This window comes from Microcebus murinus, chromosome 4 (assembly GCF_040939455.1).
Source record: "Microcebus murinus isolate Inina chromosome 4, M.murinus_Inina_mat1.0, whole genome shotgun sequence".
Lineage (NCBI taxonomy): Eukaryota > Metazoa > Chordata > Mammalia > Primates > Cheirogaleidae > Microcebus > Microcebus murinus.
This window is the reverse complement of record NC_134107.1, coordinates 6,681,446-6,697,936: the sequence shown is the minus strand read 5'-3', so window position 1 is coordinate 6,697,936 and position 16,491 is coordinate 6,681,446. Positions and strand designations below refer to the sequence as shown.

The 16,491-nt window shown below is 55.0% G+C and overlaps 1 protein-coding gene across 2 annotated transcripts in view; it reads left to right on the top strand.

Moving 5' to 3' along the window:
• Window positions 1-16,491, top strand: part of CARS1 (cysteinyl-tRNA synthetase 1) — a 53,168-nt gene that overhangs the window by 25,902 nt on the left and 10,775 nt on the right. For both annotated transcript variants that reach the window (XM_012757636.3, XM_012757637.3), the window contains 11 exons: window positions 2,097-2,237; window positions 2,571-2,659; window positions 4,074-4,195; window positions 9,290-9,402; window positions 9,923-10,051; window positions 10,413-10,542; window positions 10,650-10,753; window positions 11,438-11,535; window positions 11,741-11,930; window positions 12,518-12,586; window positions 16,036-16,117. In XM_012757636.3, coding sequence (XP_012613090.2) covers window positions 2,097-2,237; window positions 2,571-2,659; window positions 4,074-4,195; window positions 9,290-9,402; window positions 9,923-10,051; window positions 10,413-10,542; window positions 10,650-10,753; window positions 11,438-11,535; window positions 11,741-11,930; window positions 12,518-12,586; window positions 16,036-16,117 — 1,267 coding nt within the window. The remainder of the gene's footprint in view (window positions 1-2,096; window positions 2,238-2,570; window positions 2,660-4,073; window positions 4,196-9,289; window positions 9,403-9,922; window positions 10,052-10,412; window positions 10,543-10,649; window positions 10,754-11,437; window positions 11,536-11,740; window positions 11,931-12,517; window positions 12,587-16,035; window positions 16,118-16,491) is intronic.

Here is a 16,491-nt window from a genome sequence, read left to right as displayed (position 1 = left end):
GGCCTCCCAGAGCGCTAGGATTACAGGCGTGAGCCACCATGCCCGGCCAATTCCAAGTTGTTTTAGCAGCAGGAGGGGTGGCTCCTAAGCCTTTCTTTTGTGAGTAAATGTATCTTTTCTGTCTGGCTTCTTATAAATGCTTTTTTGATTTTCTGCAAATTCAGTAAGACATCATAAGAGACTTTTTCTTTTTTTGAGATGGGGTCTCGCTCTGTTGCTCAAGCTAGAGTGCAGTGACATCATGAGAGCTCACTGCAGCCTTGAACTCCTGGGCCCAAGTCATCCTCCTGCCTCAGCCTCCCAAAGTACTGGTATTGCAGGCGTGAGCCACCATGCCTAGCCTATGATATTTATTTTTTACTTGTCCTGTTGGGTATTTTTTGTGCTTCCCAAGTCTGTAGGTTGTTGTATCAGTTCTGAGAAATTCTCAAATGTGTCTTCAAGTGTCACCTCTGTTCTATTCCCTCTTTCCTCTTCTCTGGGAATCCAATTAGAAGTGAATCACATCTTTTTGCCTCATACTTTGTGTCTAGTAACCTGTCTTTCATATTTCCTTTCTTATTTCTATTTCACTTTGGATGACTTCTTCAATTCTGTCTTCCCATTCACTAATTCTCTTTCCAGCTAGCTTACCTATCCTATTGAGTGCTTTTATTTCGTCAGTGGATATGTTTCATCTCTGAAAGTTCCATTCCTTTGTATTTTCAAATCTGCCTGGGCCATTCTGACAGTATTTTATTGCCTGCTATTGCTTATCCTCTTGTTATTCTATCTTTATTTCCTGAAACATTTAATACTTATTGTGTACCTGATAACTGTAGTATCTGAAGCCCTTGCAAGTACCAGTGTGTTGTTTGTCTTCTCCACTGACTCCCATTCATGGTTGTTCGTGTCCTTGGGCATTTGGTGACCTTGATTAGGATCTCATTCTTGCTGGCTCATGATCTGTGGTGATCCTCAGAGCCAGAACGCAGATGCTCCCCTGAGAGCCAGGGGCACCACCCACTGGGTCACCACAGCCCCCTCGAAGGTTTCTGTCCCTGCGCTTGTGGCAGTCCTAGTGTTTGTGTACTGGGCAGCAGACCTGGCAGCCTTTGCCTCCCTGGGCACCTGCTCTGCCTCGATGCTTGTCTGTCCCCTCTGTGCCCCACTGTGACGGGAGGGCATGAGCACCCTTGCAGATTTGCCTTGCCACTTAGTGAGCCTAGCAGCATAAGTCTTTGTTATCTGGGAGCTGTTGGCAGGGAGTGCCTGGAGAGCCTGGCCCGTGAGGGGCCGTGTGCCCTTCTCTGTCAGTGCCGTGGATGCTCGGTCCACCTGGCATGTCCTTGCCCCCTGCCAGGTGGTTTTGCTGCACTTACTCTCTCTGGCCTCCGTTCCTTGCTTCCTGCTCCCATGGTAGACCACAGTGCAACAGCCCTGTCCCTGTTCCAAGTGACCATGCTGAGAAGACTAGATTCCTCCAAGGCAGGTTGAGGATGGACATTTCTGCCTTTTGACACGAGTGCAGTGAGGACGTGTCTCATACCTACAGTGTGGGGGTCATGGGGCACTGGCACACAAATGCCATGTTGTGGAGGACTGGTGGCTTTTCCTCCTATTCTGTGGTGCATGAAGTGGGATGGGTGTCTTCACTCAGTGCCATCTGGGAGATGGCACCTTCGAGACCTCCAGGCCCAGGGCCCTGCCCATCTCTCCTGACCTTTGGCTGTCTTCATCCTGAATCTTTTTTGAGTGCACCAAGTATCAGTGCTGTGGGTGACACAGTGTGTGCCCTCCTGCCCTGCCTCTGTCCGTGACCCCACCTTGCAGGAGCCAGGTTGCTCATCCTCCCCAAGCCCACCCTGCCCCAACTCGCCGTGCCTCCAAACCCACAGCCCCTCCTGAGTCTGCTCTCCCGTGTTCCCGTGAGAGCCTCCCACTTGTGGAGTGTCGTGTCTAAGCATCGCTGTCTCCTGGAAGACAGTGACTCTTCAAGGATCGGGCCGAATGTGGCTCATCTTTGAACTTGGGGCACCGATTGGCTCACACGACCGTGTGAGGTGTGCTTGTGCGAAACCCAAAGCCTGTTCGTGGGTGTGTGTTTCTGTCTCCAGGTGTTGTTGGAGGAGGCCAGGGACCTGCTTTCTGACTGGCTGGACTCCACACTCGGCAGCGGGGTGACCGACAATTCCATTTTCTCCAAACTGCCTAAGTTCTGGGAAGGAGAATTCCACAAGGACATGGCGGCTCTGAACGTAAGTGTCGCAGCTGTCTTGTCCTCCCTGTCGGGCCGAGGGCCCTGATCCCTCAATTCCTGTTTTGGCAAAGCCAAGAGGCCTGTGTGATTCTCGCCGTCTTCACTTGGTGGCTTAATTTAATTATGTCCAAGTCAACAGTGAAGTGGAGCCGAGGAGCGTAAGGTGCTTCTTGGGCTTGTTTTTCGTTTTTTCCCTTTTTTGTGAGTTCTTTGTACGGTGTTAGGGGCGTCTTGTTTTATACATTGGTGACGTTGTTTTCATGGAGCATGTTTGTCAGAGGATGCCGTTTTCAGAAGGGATGATCCAGGGCCTTTTTCTCGCCACGGACAGGTTCTCCCTCCAGATGTCCTGACCCGGGTTAGTGAGTACGTGCCAGAAATCGTGAACTTCGTGCAGAAGATTGTGGACAACGGCTACGGGTGAGCACGAGGGCCCTCCCTGGGGCTGCGACACAGTCCGGTTTGGGAGCAGGGGGGTTGGTGTCCTGGAGCTGGAGGCCAGACCAGCAGCCCCTGTGCTCCCCTCGTGGCACGGAGCCTTGTTCTGGCCACTTCGTCCCCAGTTCTGCGCTGTGTAAAGTGCCTTATAACTAAAGCCCTCTGGGGTTTTTATTTCACATTAGCTGCCGTCACAGCAGGCATCCAACTACGAGCTACAGACACCACCTCTTTGTTTGAGCGGGGAGCAAGAGGGGGGCGGGTGTCAGCTGCGCCCACGCCAATCCCCGGAGCCTCTCGCAGCTTCCCCTTGCAGCTCCAGGCCCAGCCCAGGACCTGGGTCACTGCAGCCGGGGGCTGAGGCAGGGGTCTGGCTAGCCAGCCCTTTAGGCGGGCCGGGCCTGCCCTGGGGCTGTGGGGAGGACCCAGCCCCAAGTCTGGCAGGAGGCGGTTAGAGCACTGGTCACAGGGCCCGAGCTGTGTGGCGGTGAGCACAAGCCCTGCTGAGTCTTCGGACACGTAACACCGTGGCGCAGACACTGACAGGGCGCGTCCTGGCTTGTACCCAGGGGAAGGTGCGTTTCATCAGCATCTCGGCTGAGATTTTAGCGGCTTTTTGCTGTGACCCTGTCATGCACTGCCCCGCCACACTGAAGCATCCCAGTGCCATCTGACCTCGGGCACACTCTCCCAGGCTCCGAAGTAGCACTTGCAGAAATGGCCAACACATGGAAGGGCAGACGGGAACCGAGTGTCTGCGGTGCCCGGCACCTGCTCCAGAAGAGCCACTCTGTGTGGCGGGCGTGGGGTGCTGTACCCAGCCTCGGGTCACTACCACACACCTGGCAGATGGACAGAGGAGGAGGGAGAGGCTCCACGCATGGTGCCCAGAGCAGCCCAGGCTCTTAGACAGTGATGGTGCCGTCCCTCCCCACTGGTCACAAAGCCCTGTGGGGCAGCACAGGACCGTGTGCCCAGCTGAGGGGCAAGGGCGAGCCCGAGCGCAGAGAAGGCGGGCCATTCCAGGCTGGCGTGGTCTGGAGGCCAGGAGCCTTGGCCAGCCCAGCAGGCGGGAGGGTGTGGACAAGGAGAGTCAAGGGCGTAGCACACCAGGACTGTACCACGCTGGCAGGGCCGGGGGTCGCCAGGCAGGGGGCAGGCCCCGGGGCCAGTGAGGGCTGCTTCTGCCATGGGGCACGCCCCGTCACCGTCCTGCTCGGCCCTCGTAGCTGGCGAGGTTTTGAGTTCCCGTTGTGGAGAGTGGGGAGGAGCAGAGATTTGAGCAGGCCACAGAGTGCACAATTCTGTGACCCTTCTTGATGTTCCAGCTGTTGTTCTGGGAGGTGTCTTTGGATCTGTTAAACCCCCCGCCCCCAATTCCTTTTGTGTTTTCCAGCTACGCTTCCAATGGCTCTGTCTACTTTGATACCGCGAAGTTCGCCTCTAGTGAGAAACACTCCTACGGGAAGCTGGTGCCCGAAGCTGTTGGGGATCAGAATGCTCTTCAGGAGGGGGAAGGTAAGAGAAAGAAGGGTGAATAAAGGAATGGGAGGAAGAAGCTCGGGACTCTCCCGCTTGTGCACAGTCCAGACTGTGTTTGTCCTCGCGGTCACAGTGGGGTGTGCTGAGCCCCCACTCAGACGCATGGAATGGTGTGTCTTCACCTAAAGGAATTTTTGGAGTTATCTACGTAAGACCATGGAATGTATTTTTTTAATTGATGCATAATAATTGTACATATTTATGGGGTACATGTGATATTTTGGTACATGCATATGATGTATAGTGAATAAATCAGGGTGATTAGGATGTCCAGCACCTCAAACACTTATCATTTCTTTGTGTTGAGAACATTACAGATCTTCTATATACAATGAATTATTGATAATTAGCCAGGTGCAGTGGCTCATTCCTCTAATTCCAGCACTTTGGGAGGCTGAAGAAGGAGGATCTCTTAAGCCCAGGAGTTCAAGACCAGCCTGAGCAACATACCGAGGCCCCATTTCTTCAAAAAAGATTTTTTAAAAATTACCCAGGTGCAGTGGTGTGCGCCTGTAGTCCCAGCTACTTGGGAGGCTGAGACAGGAGGATCGCTTGAGTCTAGGAATTTGAGGGTGCTGTGAGCTATGATTGTGCCACTGCACTCCAGCCTGGTTGACAAAGTCAGACACTGTCTCTAAAAATATTAATAAATAAGTAAATAAATTACTGGTAACTATAGTCATCCACTCTGCTACTGAACACAAGAACTTATCCCTGCTATCTAACTGTATGTTTATACCCAGAAACCAGCGTTTTTTTCACTCCCCGAACCCCCGCCCCGCCCAGCCTCTGCTACCCACCATTCCACCCTCTACCTCCTTGAGTGAGAACATGTGATATTTGTCTTTCTGTGCCTGGCTTATTTCACTTAACATAATGACCTCCAGTTCCATCCATGTTGCTGCAAATGATAGAATTTCATTCTTTTTTATGGTGAGTTATTTTTTTAAGGAAAAAAAGAAGTGAGTAAACAGTGCTGTCTTGAGAAGCGTGGTGGCCCCGGGCCCTGATTCTCGGGCTGGTGTTTGCTGACTTGAGCGTGCAAGGTTTAGGGCAGATCGGGGGAGACTGAGACAAAAGCCAGGGGACGCGTGTGTCCTGACGGCCCTGTACCCATGTGGGTCCAAATACTGAAAACACAGACATCAGGCTTTTTCTAGACCAGGCAGAATATATTTGAAACACTCCCATGGTGTTTTCTCCATGCTTATTCCATAAGCGAATCTGGGAACATGCCCACAGGAGCCAGGAGTCAGCACGTGTCCACGGAGCGGGGCCGGCTCGCTCGTGCCAGGGCACTTTCTGAGTCGTCACCCCCACCCCACCCCAGTATTTCTAGAAGGCGATTTGGCCATAGTTATATGTTCATACTTTTTTTTTTTTTTTGAGACAGTCTCACTTTGTTGCCCAGGCTAGAGTGAGTGCTGTGGTGTCAACCTTGCTCACAGCAACCTCAGACTCCTGGATTCAAGCGATCCTCCTGCCTCAGCCTCCGAGTAGCTGGTACTACAGGCATGTGCCACCATGCCCGGCTAATTTTTTATATGTATATTAGTTGGCCAGTTAACTTCTTTCTATTTTTAGTAGAGACGGGGTCTCGCTCTTGTTCAGGCTGGTTTCAAACTCCTGACCTCGAGCAACCCGCCGCCTCGGCCTCCCAGAGTGTTAGGATTACAGGCGTGAGCCACCGCGCCCGACCTGTTCATACTTTTCAATCAAGTAATTTTACCTTCAGGGCTCTGTTGTAAAGAAATATTGGAACCTAAAACAAAACAACCCAACACAGACTGAGGAAAGATCCGCTCAGCCAGACAGACAGCATTATAACAGACCCAGTGGCATTTACGCTGTAGTAGCGGGGCGAGTTCCTGATGATAAAGCACCTCGACCCCAAAGGACTCGGTCGTGTGCTGGGTGGGCAGGAAGCCCTGGGCTTCCACTCCCCAAAGCAGAAGAGACACGCCCGTGTTGTGAGAAGACTTTGCATGCGCTTCTGGGGCCAAGAGTTAGTAAGGGTACGAAAGGGTTGGAATGCAGTGAATAGGCTTGACCTAAGAGGCGGGAACTTTGCCCTCGGAAGTCAAAGAACATCCATTTTAAAATTTATTTTTATGTTTATTCATTTATTTATTTTTGTAGAGACTAGGTCTTGTTATGTTGTTCAGGCTGGTCTCAAACTCCTGGCCTCAAGCAGTCCTCCGCGTCTGCCTCCCAGAGCTCTGGGATCACAGGCGTGAGCCGCCTCACCCAGCCTCCTCCATTCTTTTAAACACACAAAACCACAGGACAGGCTGCAAAAGGAGGTCTCTACAAATCCCAGAGAACTGCTGCTGTGGAGCCCTCTTTCTCCGACCGCCATGCAGTTGTGTTGGGATCAACACTGCAGGGACCCATGTGCAGTTAAAGGTGGGATGGAAGCAGCGTTTAAAGCTGAGCAGAAACGGAAGTGCCTCATTCTGAGACTTGGAGAATGCCCCTATAGTGCCAAGTAAAGGAAAGTCACGCTTTTAAATGTAGTTATTAGGCCGGGCGCGGTGGCTCCGCCTGTAATCCTAGCACTGTGGGAGGCCGAGGCAGGTGGATCGTTTGAGCTCAGGAGTTCCATACCAGCCTGAGCAAGAGCAAGACCCCGTCTCTATTAAAGAAATAGAAATTAGTTGGACAACTAAAATATATACATATATATATATATATAAATTAGCTGGGCATGGTTGGCACATGCCTGCAGTTACAACTACTCAGGAGGCTGAGGTAAGAGGATCGCTTGAGCTTAAGAGTTTGAGGTTGCTGTGAGCAAGGTTAATGCCATGGCACTCCAGCATGGGCAACAGAGTGACACTTTGTCTCAGATAGATAGATATATAAATGTAGTTATTAAAAAACAAAGATTGAAAATATGTGGAGTAAATAGTCCACAGACTGGAAGAGGAGCAACAGTAAACAGCATCACAGGAGAGTAGGAGAGGAAGTCAGAGAGTCAAAGCTGGCCCTTCACGAAAATCAGTAGTACGGAAAGACACTTAGCAGGCCTGACAAATGAAAGTAGAAGATTCAAAAATACATTAGGACGAAAACTGAGCATGACTGTAGACCCAGTCGAGAGTTTTAGGAGGTCCTTAGAGGAGACCGTGAGCCACTCGCAGTGCATGGGGCGAGGGGCTGCGAGGGCACACAGGGCCTTCCCGTAGCTTTGTGATAAATCTTGCTATCTGGCCCCATCTGGGCTGTTCTTTTTCTTAAATATCATTTATTCTTGGACTTGTTTCTTCCAGCCTGACTTTAGAATTGGTTCGAGCTCCAGAAGCAGCAGGAGCAGAATCCAGCAGCATTTAGGAGGGAGGAAAGGGGCGTGCCCTCCCCTGGAGGACGCCCTGGCTGTGGGCCCACACCCCTGCAGGGATAGGAATGGGAGGTGTCTTTCCTCTGTGCGGTCGCATGCCCCCTACCGTGGGGCGCCCTAACAGCAGAGAGGAAGGGGAGAGGGGACTTGGGCGCCCTGCGTGGTCTCATGTGATGGCCCCCCAAAGCCCCTCTACCAAGTCAACGACCCATCAGAGGCAGGTGGGCCACACAGACCGTTCCAGAAGGCACTAGGCGGACTGAGGAGGGAGCAGGGCCTGCTGTGGGTGGGTGCGCCTCTAGGGTCAAAGCTAGAACACTCACTCTGGCTCTGGGGACGGACAAGACAGGAAACCGGGAAGGAGAACTTGAGGGGATTGTGTGATTCATTTCTTTTAAAAAAGAAGACAGGAACTGGGCTGGGGTCTGTCCTCTTCGTTGGATGTGCCTGTCTTGCTTGCAGAAATTTTTTTAAATCTGCAAATTAATATACTAAAACGTCCTTGGTTAATAGATCATGGCAATTTTTTTCCTGTTTTTTAAATTTTCCAAAGTTTTCCACATTTAGTACATGTTTTATAATCATAAAGTTGGTGGTTTTAAAATATGTTTAGCAGGGCTTTCCCTGTGCACTGTGTTTCTCAGGGCAGCTGAGGGCTGTTGTCTGATCAGTTGCAAATCTGAAAGCGGATTTGTTGCCTGAAAAGGTTACACTGTGAAGGCCACCGTAGTTAGGCCCCTGGAACGGAGTCTGCCGTTGTCCACGAGGGGGCGACGGCACCCAGGAAAAGGCAGCCCTTCTACCTGGCGCCAAGAAGGGCCAGGCGGGACCCTCTGGAGCCGGAGGCCCTGGCTCTCTGCCTGCCCCGAACTTGGTGTTATTCTCCCCGAGGGAAGTCAGCACTGACTTGAGGCTGCTGAAATTTCCCGTGTGTCCCACACGTGTCATCTAGGAAAGTCCCCTACGGGGATGGTGTGCTTCTTTCCTGGACACTCAGCAGCTTGTGCTCCAGCTGGCCAGGTGTCACCAGTTTGGTGACCGGAGTTCACTGAGAGAGTTGGTTCCCCTCCCTCCTACGGGACTCGCCGGCTGTCTGCTGGCCAGGTGGTGCTGGCTCTGCCCGGGACATGGCAGTGTGCCGAGAGCAGCGCTCCCCCTGCTTGGGGCCTCTCTGGACTGTGGTTTCACGTCCTTCACCGGTTCCCCTCACGAGCACGGGGGAACAGTGAGTGTCCCTTCACCACCACTCCTCCGCCAGGTCCATATTGAGCGCAGTGCAGCGCAGCCTTGTCCTCCCACCTCTGGGAACCCACAAGCTGACGGTTGTGCAGGCTGTTGACACCTTGAGCCGCCTGCACCAGTCACAGCAACTCCTAGCCGTAGCCCAGGGCACGTCGCTCGTACCAGGCACTGGCGGCCGAGGGTGTGCCAGGCAGCGGGAGATGAGTGTCTTAAGCAGATGCCAGCTGCGGCTTCAGGCATGGCGAGGTCTGCTTGGACACTGGCGTGTGAGCCCGTGACTTCGGAGCTTAGAAAAGGTGTTTCACAACCCTGTACACTGGGTCAGTACCACAGTCTGGTCATGTACAGAAACGTGGAGAAGTGCTTGGGCTAAGTTAATAAACAAATTGGCAGCATCAGCCACTAGACACCCAGAGTGGGCTCGAAGTGAGATGCTTTGGTCTGTGGGCACCGCTGAGTGACCTGCTCTGCCTCCCTTGTGCTTCCAGGGGACCTGAGTGTCACCGCAGACCGCCTGAGTGAGAAGCGCTCGCCCAACGACTTCGCGCTGTGGAAGGCCTCCAAGCCGGGAGAGCCGTCCTGGCCGTGCCCCTGGGGGAAGGTGAGCAAGCGGCCCGGGAGGTTGGGGCTTGGGGGCGGTGGGAAGGGCGCTGGCACCAGCCACGCCCTCGGTCCCCCACGAGAGGTAACTCTGCATGCGGAGGGTGTTGTCACCGGGGCCAGAGCCTGGTCCTGGGGACCTGGACCTCACAGAGACGCCCTGGGTCCCTTTCCAGGACTGCCGTTTTCTGGTCTGGGAAAGGGGGTGTGATCAGATCAGATCGCCTCAGAGGCCCTGGGTCTGACGTTCTGTGACTCCGAGTTGAGCATTCCCAGGTGGCCCTCTGAGATCTGTGGCGACGGTCCTCAGGTAGGGGTGCCCTGGGAAGGGGGTGTGTTCTGCTGCTGTCGAGGGCCGGCGGCTTCTGGAAGTTCACAGATGGCAGCAAAGCCTCGGTCAGCACGAGGCTGGCATTAAACTTGACAGAAGGCGGCTGGCTACCTGGTCTTTTCACGTGTGAAATTTCACACCTGGGCCATCAGTCAGGCTGCTCAGTCACTGGGTCTCTGGGTCCCTCCAGGGTCGTCCGGGATGGCACATCGAGTGCTCTGCCATGGCGAGCACCCTCCTGGGAGCCTCGATGGATATTCATGGAGGTGGGTTCGACCTCCGGTTTCCCCACCACGACAATGAGCTGGCGCAGTCGGAGGTAGGCGGAGACGGCGGGCGCCTTCCAGAGGGGAGAGCGCGGTATGCTCGCGGCTGTGGTAGAAGAAAGTCAGCCGGGGCCCTCAGGAAGGGCTTTGGTCACCAAACTCCACCCCTGCGTCAGGGTTTGTCAGTAGAGTCGAGCCCTAATCGTTCAGCGTGGCTTTCCTGGTTTTGGCTACAGAAGGGCCCGAGTTCTAACCTGTCGTGTTACCTGCCAGCTCATTAACCCACGTCAGTCCTTCCGGGTGCCAGTTGCCCACCTGCAAGGTGCAGCACCCACCTGGGGACGCGCAGAGAAGTGAGCCGGCGGCGCGGGTCTCGTAACGCCCGGCTGTTGTTGTCCTCCCCTTCCCACGCAGGCCTACTTTGAGAACGACTGCTGGGTCAGGTACTTCCTCCACACTGGCCACCTGACGATCGCAGGCTGCAAGATGTCCAAGTCACTGAAGAACTTCATCACCATCAAAGATGCCTTGAAGAAGCATTCAGGTAACCCCGGTTTCTCCCCAGACCCCCCGCCGTCTCGGAGACGCGCGCTGGCCGTAGCGCGGGAGGTTAAGGGCGCCGCTGGCCTGTGTCCTCCTGTGTCCCCCTAGCGCGGCAGCTGCGCCTGGCCTTCCTCATGCACTCCTGGAAAGACACGCTGGACTACTCGAGCAACACCATGGAGTCGGCGCTGCAGTACGAGAAGTTCATGAACGTGAGTGCCCAGCCCTCCCTGAGGGCGGAGCAGCTGCCCGGCACGCTGGGCCCTGAAGGGGGAGGCAGCTCTGCTTAAGCGTGGCCGCGTCCTTTCTTTCTTTCTTTTTTTTTTTTTTTGAGACAGAGTCTCACTCTGTTGCCCGGGCTAAAGTGCCGTGACGTGAGCCTAGCTCACAGCAACCTCCAACTCCTTGGCTCAAGCGTTCCTCCTGCCTCAGCCTCCCTAGTAGCTGGGACTACAGGCATGCGCCACCACGCCCGGCTAATTTTTTCTATATATTTTTAGTTGTCCAGCTAATTTCTTTCTATTTATAATAGAGATGGAGTCTCAGTCTTGCTCAGGCTGGTCTCGAACTCCTGCCCTTGAGACATCCACCCTCCTCGGCCTCCCAGAGAGCTAGGATTATAGGCATGAGCCGCCTGGCCTGGCCCTGGCCATGTCCTTGTTCGAGGTGGTGCACCATGTTCTGGCTTCTACTTTCCACCGAGCAAGCGCCTCTAAGGCTAAGACGGGAGTGCGTTTCTGTCTCAAAGAAACATCCTTCGCTTTCTTCTGACCGCTTGTGTGATGTCGGTGCTTTCTGGCTCTTCAATTTTGCCTAACGTAGAGTCACTTCGGTAGGACAGTTTATCAGACGTTTCTGGATGAAAAAGTTGCCTACACGCTGTCTTCTGACTTCAGGAGTTTTTCTTAAACGTGAAGGACATCCTGCGCGCTCCCGTCGACCTCACCGGCCAGTTTGAGAAGTGGGAAGACGAGGAGGCAGAGCTCAACCGGATGTAAGAGGGCCCCTCCCTGGGTTCCTGCTCCTGCCCACGCTCGGTGGCCACACGTGTCCCGGGCCGCCGGGGAGCAGGTGGTGACACCGTCACACGCCCCACAGAGCTCCCTCAGGCAGGACATGCCCGCGGGTGGGAGCTGCTGCAGCTGCAGACCCTCACGGAGGGTTGCCATAGCACACGCCCCTCCGTCTCTCCCGCGCAGCTTTTACGCCAAGAAGACGGCCGTGCACGAAGCCCTCTGCGATAACATCGACACGCGCACGGCCCTGGAGGAGATGCGTGCCCTGGTCAGTCAGTGCAACCTCTACGTGGCGGCCCGGAAGGCTGCGAGGAGGACGCCCAACCGGGCTCTGCTGGAGCACATCGCCCTCTACCTCACGCACATGCTGAAGGTGAGCCGGGCCCAGCGGGTCCCCAGCTGTGTGGACATGGGGGCCAGGCCCGGCGACAGGGAGAGCAGAGACATGATCGAGCATCTGTCGTCCGCGCTCCCTGCTGTCCTTTGTGTGTGTTAGAGGGAAAACCGGGACGGCGTCCACTCGCCTGGGCTGTTTCTTCCCTCCCCTCAGTTTCCCTCTCCTCCCTCTGCACTCGGAACACACCCCGTGCGGGACCCTTCCCCGGCGGTGCCCTGTGCCATGGAGGGACCCTCCAGACGCTGGTGGGGCCTCAGGGTGCCTTGCCCCCTTCTCCTTCTGCTTCCTGTTGTCTGGCTCCAGAGGCTTTGGCTGAAAGGGGCCAGGAGGGTAGCTCTGGGTCAGGGCTGTCCTCAGCAGAGGAGGGCACCCTGGGCTCGGGTGCAGGGCCTTGGATTGGAGCAGCTCCTCCCATCTGTCCCTGTCATGGAGCCCACCCCGAAGGGCTTCCCCGAAACCTGCCCCTCCTGTAGATGCTGGAACACCGTTGGTGGCCTCTCACCATGTACACCCACTCGGGACCTCTTCAACTTGTCGTGGCGTGTATCCTGTTTCTCTCCTAGATCTTCGGGGCCATAGAAGAGGAAAGCTCCCTGGGCTTCCCAGTCGGAGGGCCTGGAAGCAGCCTGAACGTGAGTAGAGCACACCCGGGCCCAGAGACTCTCCCTCTGGGGCATCCGGTTAGCCGCCAGCCCCTTAGCCTGCCTGGCGCACACCCCTTAAGGTCGCCTGTCCCGTGGGGTCTGCTCTTAGGGCGCTGTCCTGCCTTCCATGCCCACTCCCTGCCCGTGATCCTCTGGAACCCCACCGGGTCCCACCACTCCTCTGTCCTGTCTTTGGACATTCGGAGAGCAGTGCAGGGTCCCACCCACACCCCACCCTCTGGGCCGAGCCTGCAGGTTGAGTTTCAGATTTGGCTGGTGGAGCGTCTCAAGTGGCCAGGCTGCCCCTCCCGTGTGGAAGGCCAGCCTCAGTGGTGACGACCTCCGTTGCAGACTGTTAGTGAGGGGGACTGTGCGCTGTGCCGTTGCATGAGCTCCGTCTCGGCATTCCCAGGACGGGTCATGTTTAGCCACAGCCACGTGGCATCGGGACTCTCCAGCCAAGATCTCCTTGTAGGTGCTGGCTGGCCCCTCACCGAGAGGCCACCGCACTCACGCTGGCTGGGGCCTCTGGGGGGGTCTGGGCAGAAACCGATGCCAGACTAGGTGCAGTCCTGACACCAGGCCCAGGCCCAGCCACACGGCCTGAGCCAGAGCCGCTCCCCCAACCGCTGCCACCTGCACATAGGGAGGGGTCACCACCCGGTGCCACACACCCTCTGTGGTCTGTGCGCATGAAGGAATCCATCCGGAACACACTGGCTGTCCCCTGCTGGCTGCTCTGTGTGTGGGTGACCTGTGGTAGAGACAAGTGTTCAATTATAATACATTCATTCCTCTGCTACATAGTGACTGTCCTCTTAGACAAGTGCATGTTCAGGCTTACAACATGTTCCCTCACTCCTCCCTGGTCTAGAATGTTCTTTAATTATTTGATTAGAATGTATATCTAAATATTTAAATATAATAGCTATTATTTTAATACAATTTGGAGCATAGTACAAAGTAAACAGGCAAAATCTGTTTAAAATCCTGTTCCCTGATGACGAGTGGCGTGAGGAGCCCTTTTCTGCAGGTGGGGTTGGCTGCTGTCCCCCAGAACCGCCCCAGAGAGCAGGCAGGCGCGTCCTTAGGAGCCTGCCAACGCCAGGCCCAGCCTGATGCCTTCTGTCAGTCTCAGAACTCGTTGTTGGTGGGGCATTTTTCAGACTTCCCACATAGGATCCTCCTTTGGTGCTTAACAGAAAGAAATCCCACATAGCTCCTTCATTCTTTTGTGCAAGTGATACTAAGATATTTATTTTCTTTAAAAGCAAAATCACATCTCCTGCATTAAAGTCAGTGGCCTTTGAACTTAAGTGTTTTTAATCTTAAATGCTGCTGTGGCTGTGGGGGCGCCTTCGAATGCACTGCACACATGCGCCCCGTCCCCTGGGTGGCCTCAGGAGGCCCTTTGGAGTCAGCTGGTTGGAAATACGCACCCAGAGTGTGGTGATCTGCCGTCCTAAACATCCTGTCCTAAACATCCTGTACCCACCGTGCATGGCCGTTGGAAGTTCACGGATTAACTTTCAAATCCAAGTTGGGTTTTTTTGTTGCTATTTTTTTTTGAGACAGAGTCTCACTTTGTTGCCTGGGCTAGAGTGCTGTGGCATCAGCCTAGCTCACAGCAACCTCATCTGGGCTCAAGCGATCCTCCTGCCTCAGCCTCCTGAGTAGCTGGGACTACAGGCATGCGCCACCATGCCTAGCTAATTTTTTCTATATATATTTAGTTGTCCAATTAGTTTCTTTCTATATTTAGTAGAGATGGGGGTCTCACTCTTGCTCAGGCTGGTCTTGAACTCCTGACCTTGAGCAATCCGCCTGTCTTGGCCTCCCAGAGTGCTAGGATTATAGGCGTGAGCCATTGCGCCTGGCCAAATCCAAGTTGTTGTAGGAACAGGAGAGATGGCTCTTAAGTCTTGTGCCACCATGAGCGTTCCCTGCTCAGCTAGGTGCCAGTGTGCTCAGCTGAACCGCTGGGGCCTGCTGGCCCTTTGAGACAGACCACCACAGCTGTCCCAAGAGCCCCATCAGGTGCCCTGGGGCCGGGCCTAAGGCTGGCAGTGGGTTGGTCGCCTCCCTCCCAGGGTGCCTCTGTGGCGGGCGGAGATCCAGACCTAAAACCCCCTAAGGCCAAAGTTGCCACCCCAAGGAGTCACCCTCAACTCAGAGGCGGGATTGGGTCTGAAGCAGTGGAGCTGTGCTGAGTGTGTGGCCCATACTTGGAGCCCCGGCCAACTCAGGAGGCTCTGGCAGGATTGCTTAAGGTCAGGAGTTCGAGGCTGTTGTGAGCTGTGATCATGCCACTGCACTACAGCCTGGGCAGCAAGGCAAGTCCCCATCTCTACAAAAAGTAAAATTTAGGAAGTTTAGGTCAGACTCAGGGCTTCTTAGCCAGGTTTGCATTTGTTAGTGCTTTCATTGTGCTTATTGAGCTGCAGGGAGAGACCTTGCTCCAAAGCTAAAACCTTCTCTGTGCTGTTGGGAAATAGGAGGGCTGTAATGTAAAGGGTGTTCCTGGAGTCAGGCTCTTGCTCGGACTCTGCCCTCCTCGGCCGGCCTTTCCCAGCGTGGTCCCACGTTCCACGGCCGCCCCGTGCTGCTGCAGGTGGTTGACGCTAGGGTGGACGCCAGCATGCGCGTAGACAGTAGGTAGTCAAGGAGCTTCTTAGTCTTGGACAAAACAGGTGACCACAGATGGGACCTGAGCATGGCCTCAGTGCAGGTAAGGCCCCAGCCTGGGGAGTGACGCTATCAGGCCCCTGAGAAAACGTTTCCCCCCCAGACACAGCCTGTTTGTGGCCATGAAGACAGGCTTTTTAACAACTACATGTTTGGCCTGAGAAAACATGTCACAGAGCAGCTGCCAGGCTCACCCTATTGGAAGGAGAAAGGAGGCCGTCTGCAAGCTATCTGGCCCCAGAGTCCCTGTGACTTATGGTCTAGAAGGGACCACGTGGGAGGGACAAAGCCTCCATACTTTGGGATACTAGTCACAGCAGTGTGAGTCTATGGTGGCCTGCGCCTGTCCCAGCCCCACGGTGTGTCTGCCACACTGTTACCCAGTTGTAAACATGAGGGATGAGGGCAGGCGCGGTGGCTCACACCTGTAATCCTAGCACTCTGGGAGGCTGAGGCGGGCAGATCGTTTGAGCTCAGGATTTCGAGACCAACCTGAGCAGGAGCGAGACCCCCATCTCTACCAAAAATAGAAAAAATTACCTGGGCATGGTGGCGCACACCTGTGGTCCCAGCCTCTAAAGGCTGAGGCAGGAGGATCGCTTGAACCCAGGAGTCTGAGGTTGCTGTGAGCTAGGCTGACACCACGGCACTCTAGCCCGGGCAACAGAGTGAGACTCTGTTTCAAAAAAAAAAACCAAAACAAAACATGAGGGATGAGCTTCTTGCAGTAAACCAGATCATTCTCCCCACAGCTGGAGGCCACAGTCATGCCCTACCTTCAGGTGTTATCGGAATTCCGGGAAGGAGTGCGGAAGATCGCCCGAGAGAAGAAAGGTGAGAGGCAGGTGGGAGAGCTAGAGGGAGGCGTCGCCAGCACCGTGGGTGCCAGGCCAGGCTGTTCTCTGAGGGCTGCCCTGGGTGCTGGGTGTGGAATAGCCGGCCTGGGCCTGCTGGGTCCGTTAGCACCACATGCCAACCACAAGTGACCCTGCAGGGCAGAACCTCTCCTGCAGAAACCCCGGGTGGCAGCTGGAGTCCATTCGCCTCTTGTTCTCTGAGCAGAGGCAGAACAAGGGTTCCTCTGACCCGCCGGCCGCGCCTCTGCCTTTCCGTGTGCACTGGGGCTCACTCCTGCTCCTGGTGACCCAGTGGGCTGGGCGCGCTGGCGCGTGCCTTGTTCCTGCTGCGCAGTCCCGCCGTGTGGGTGT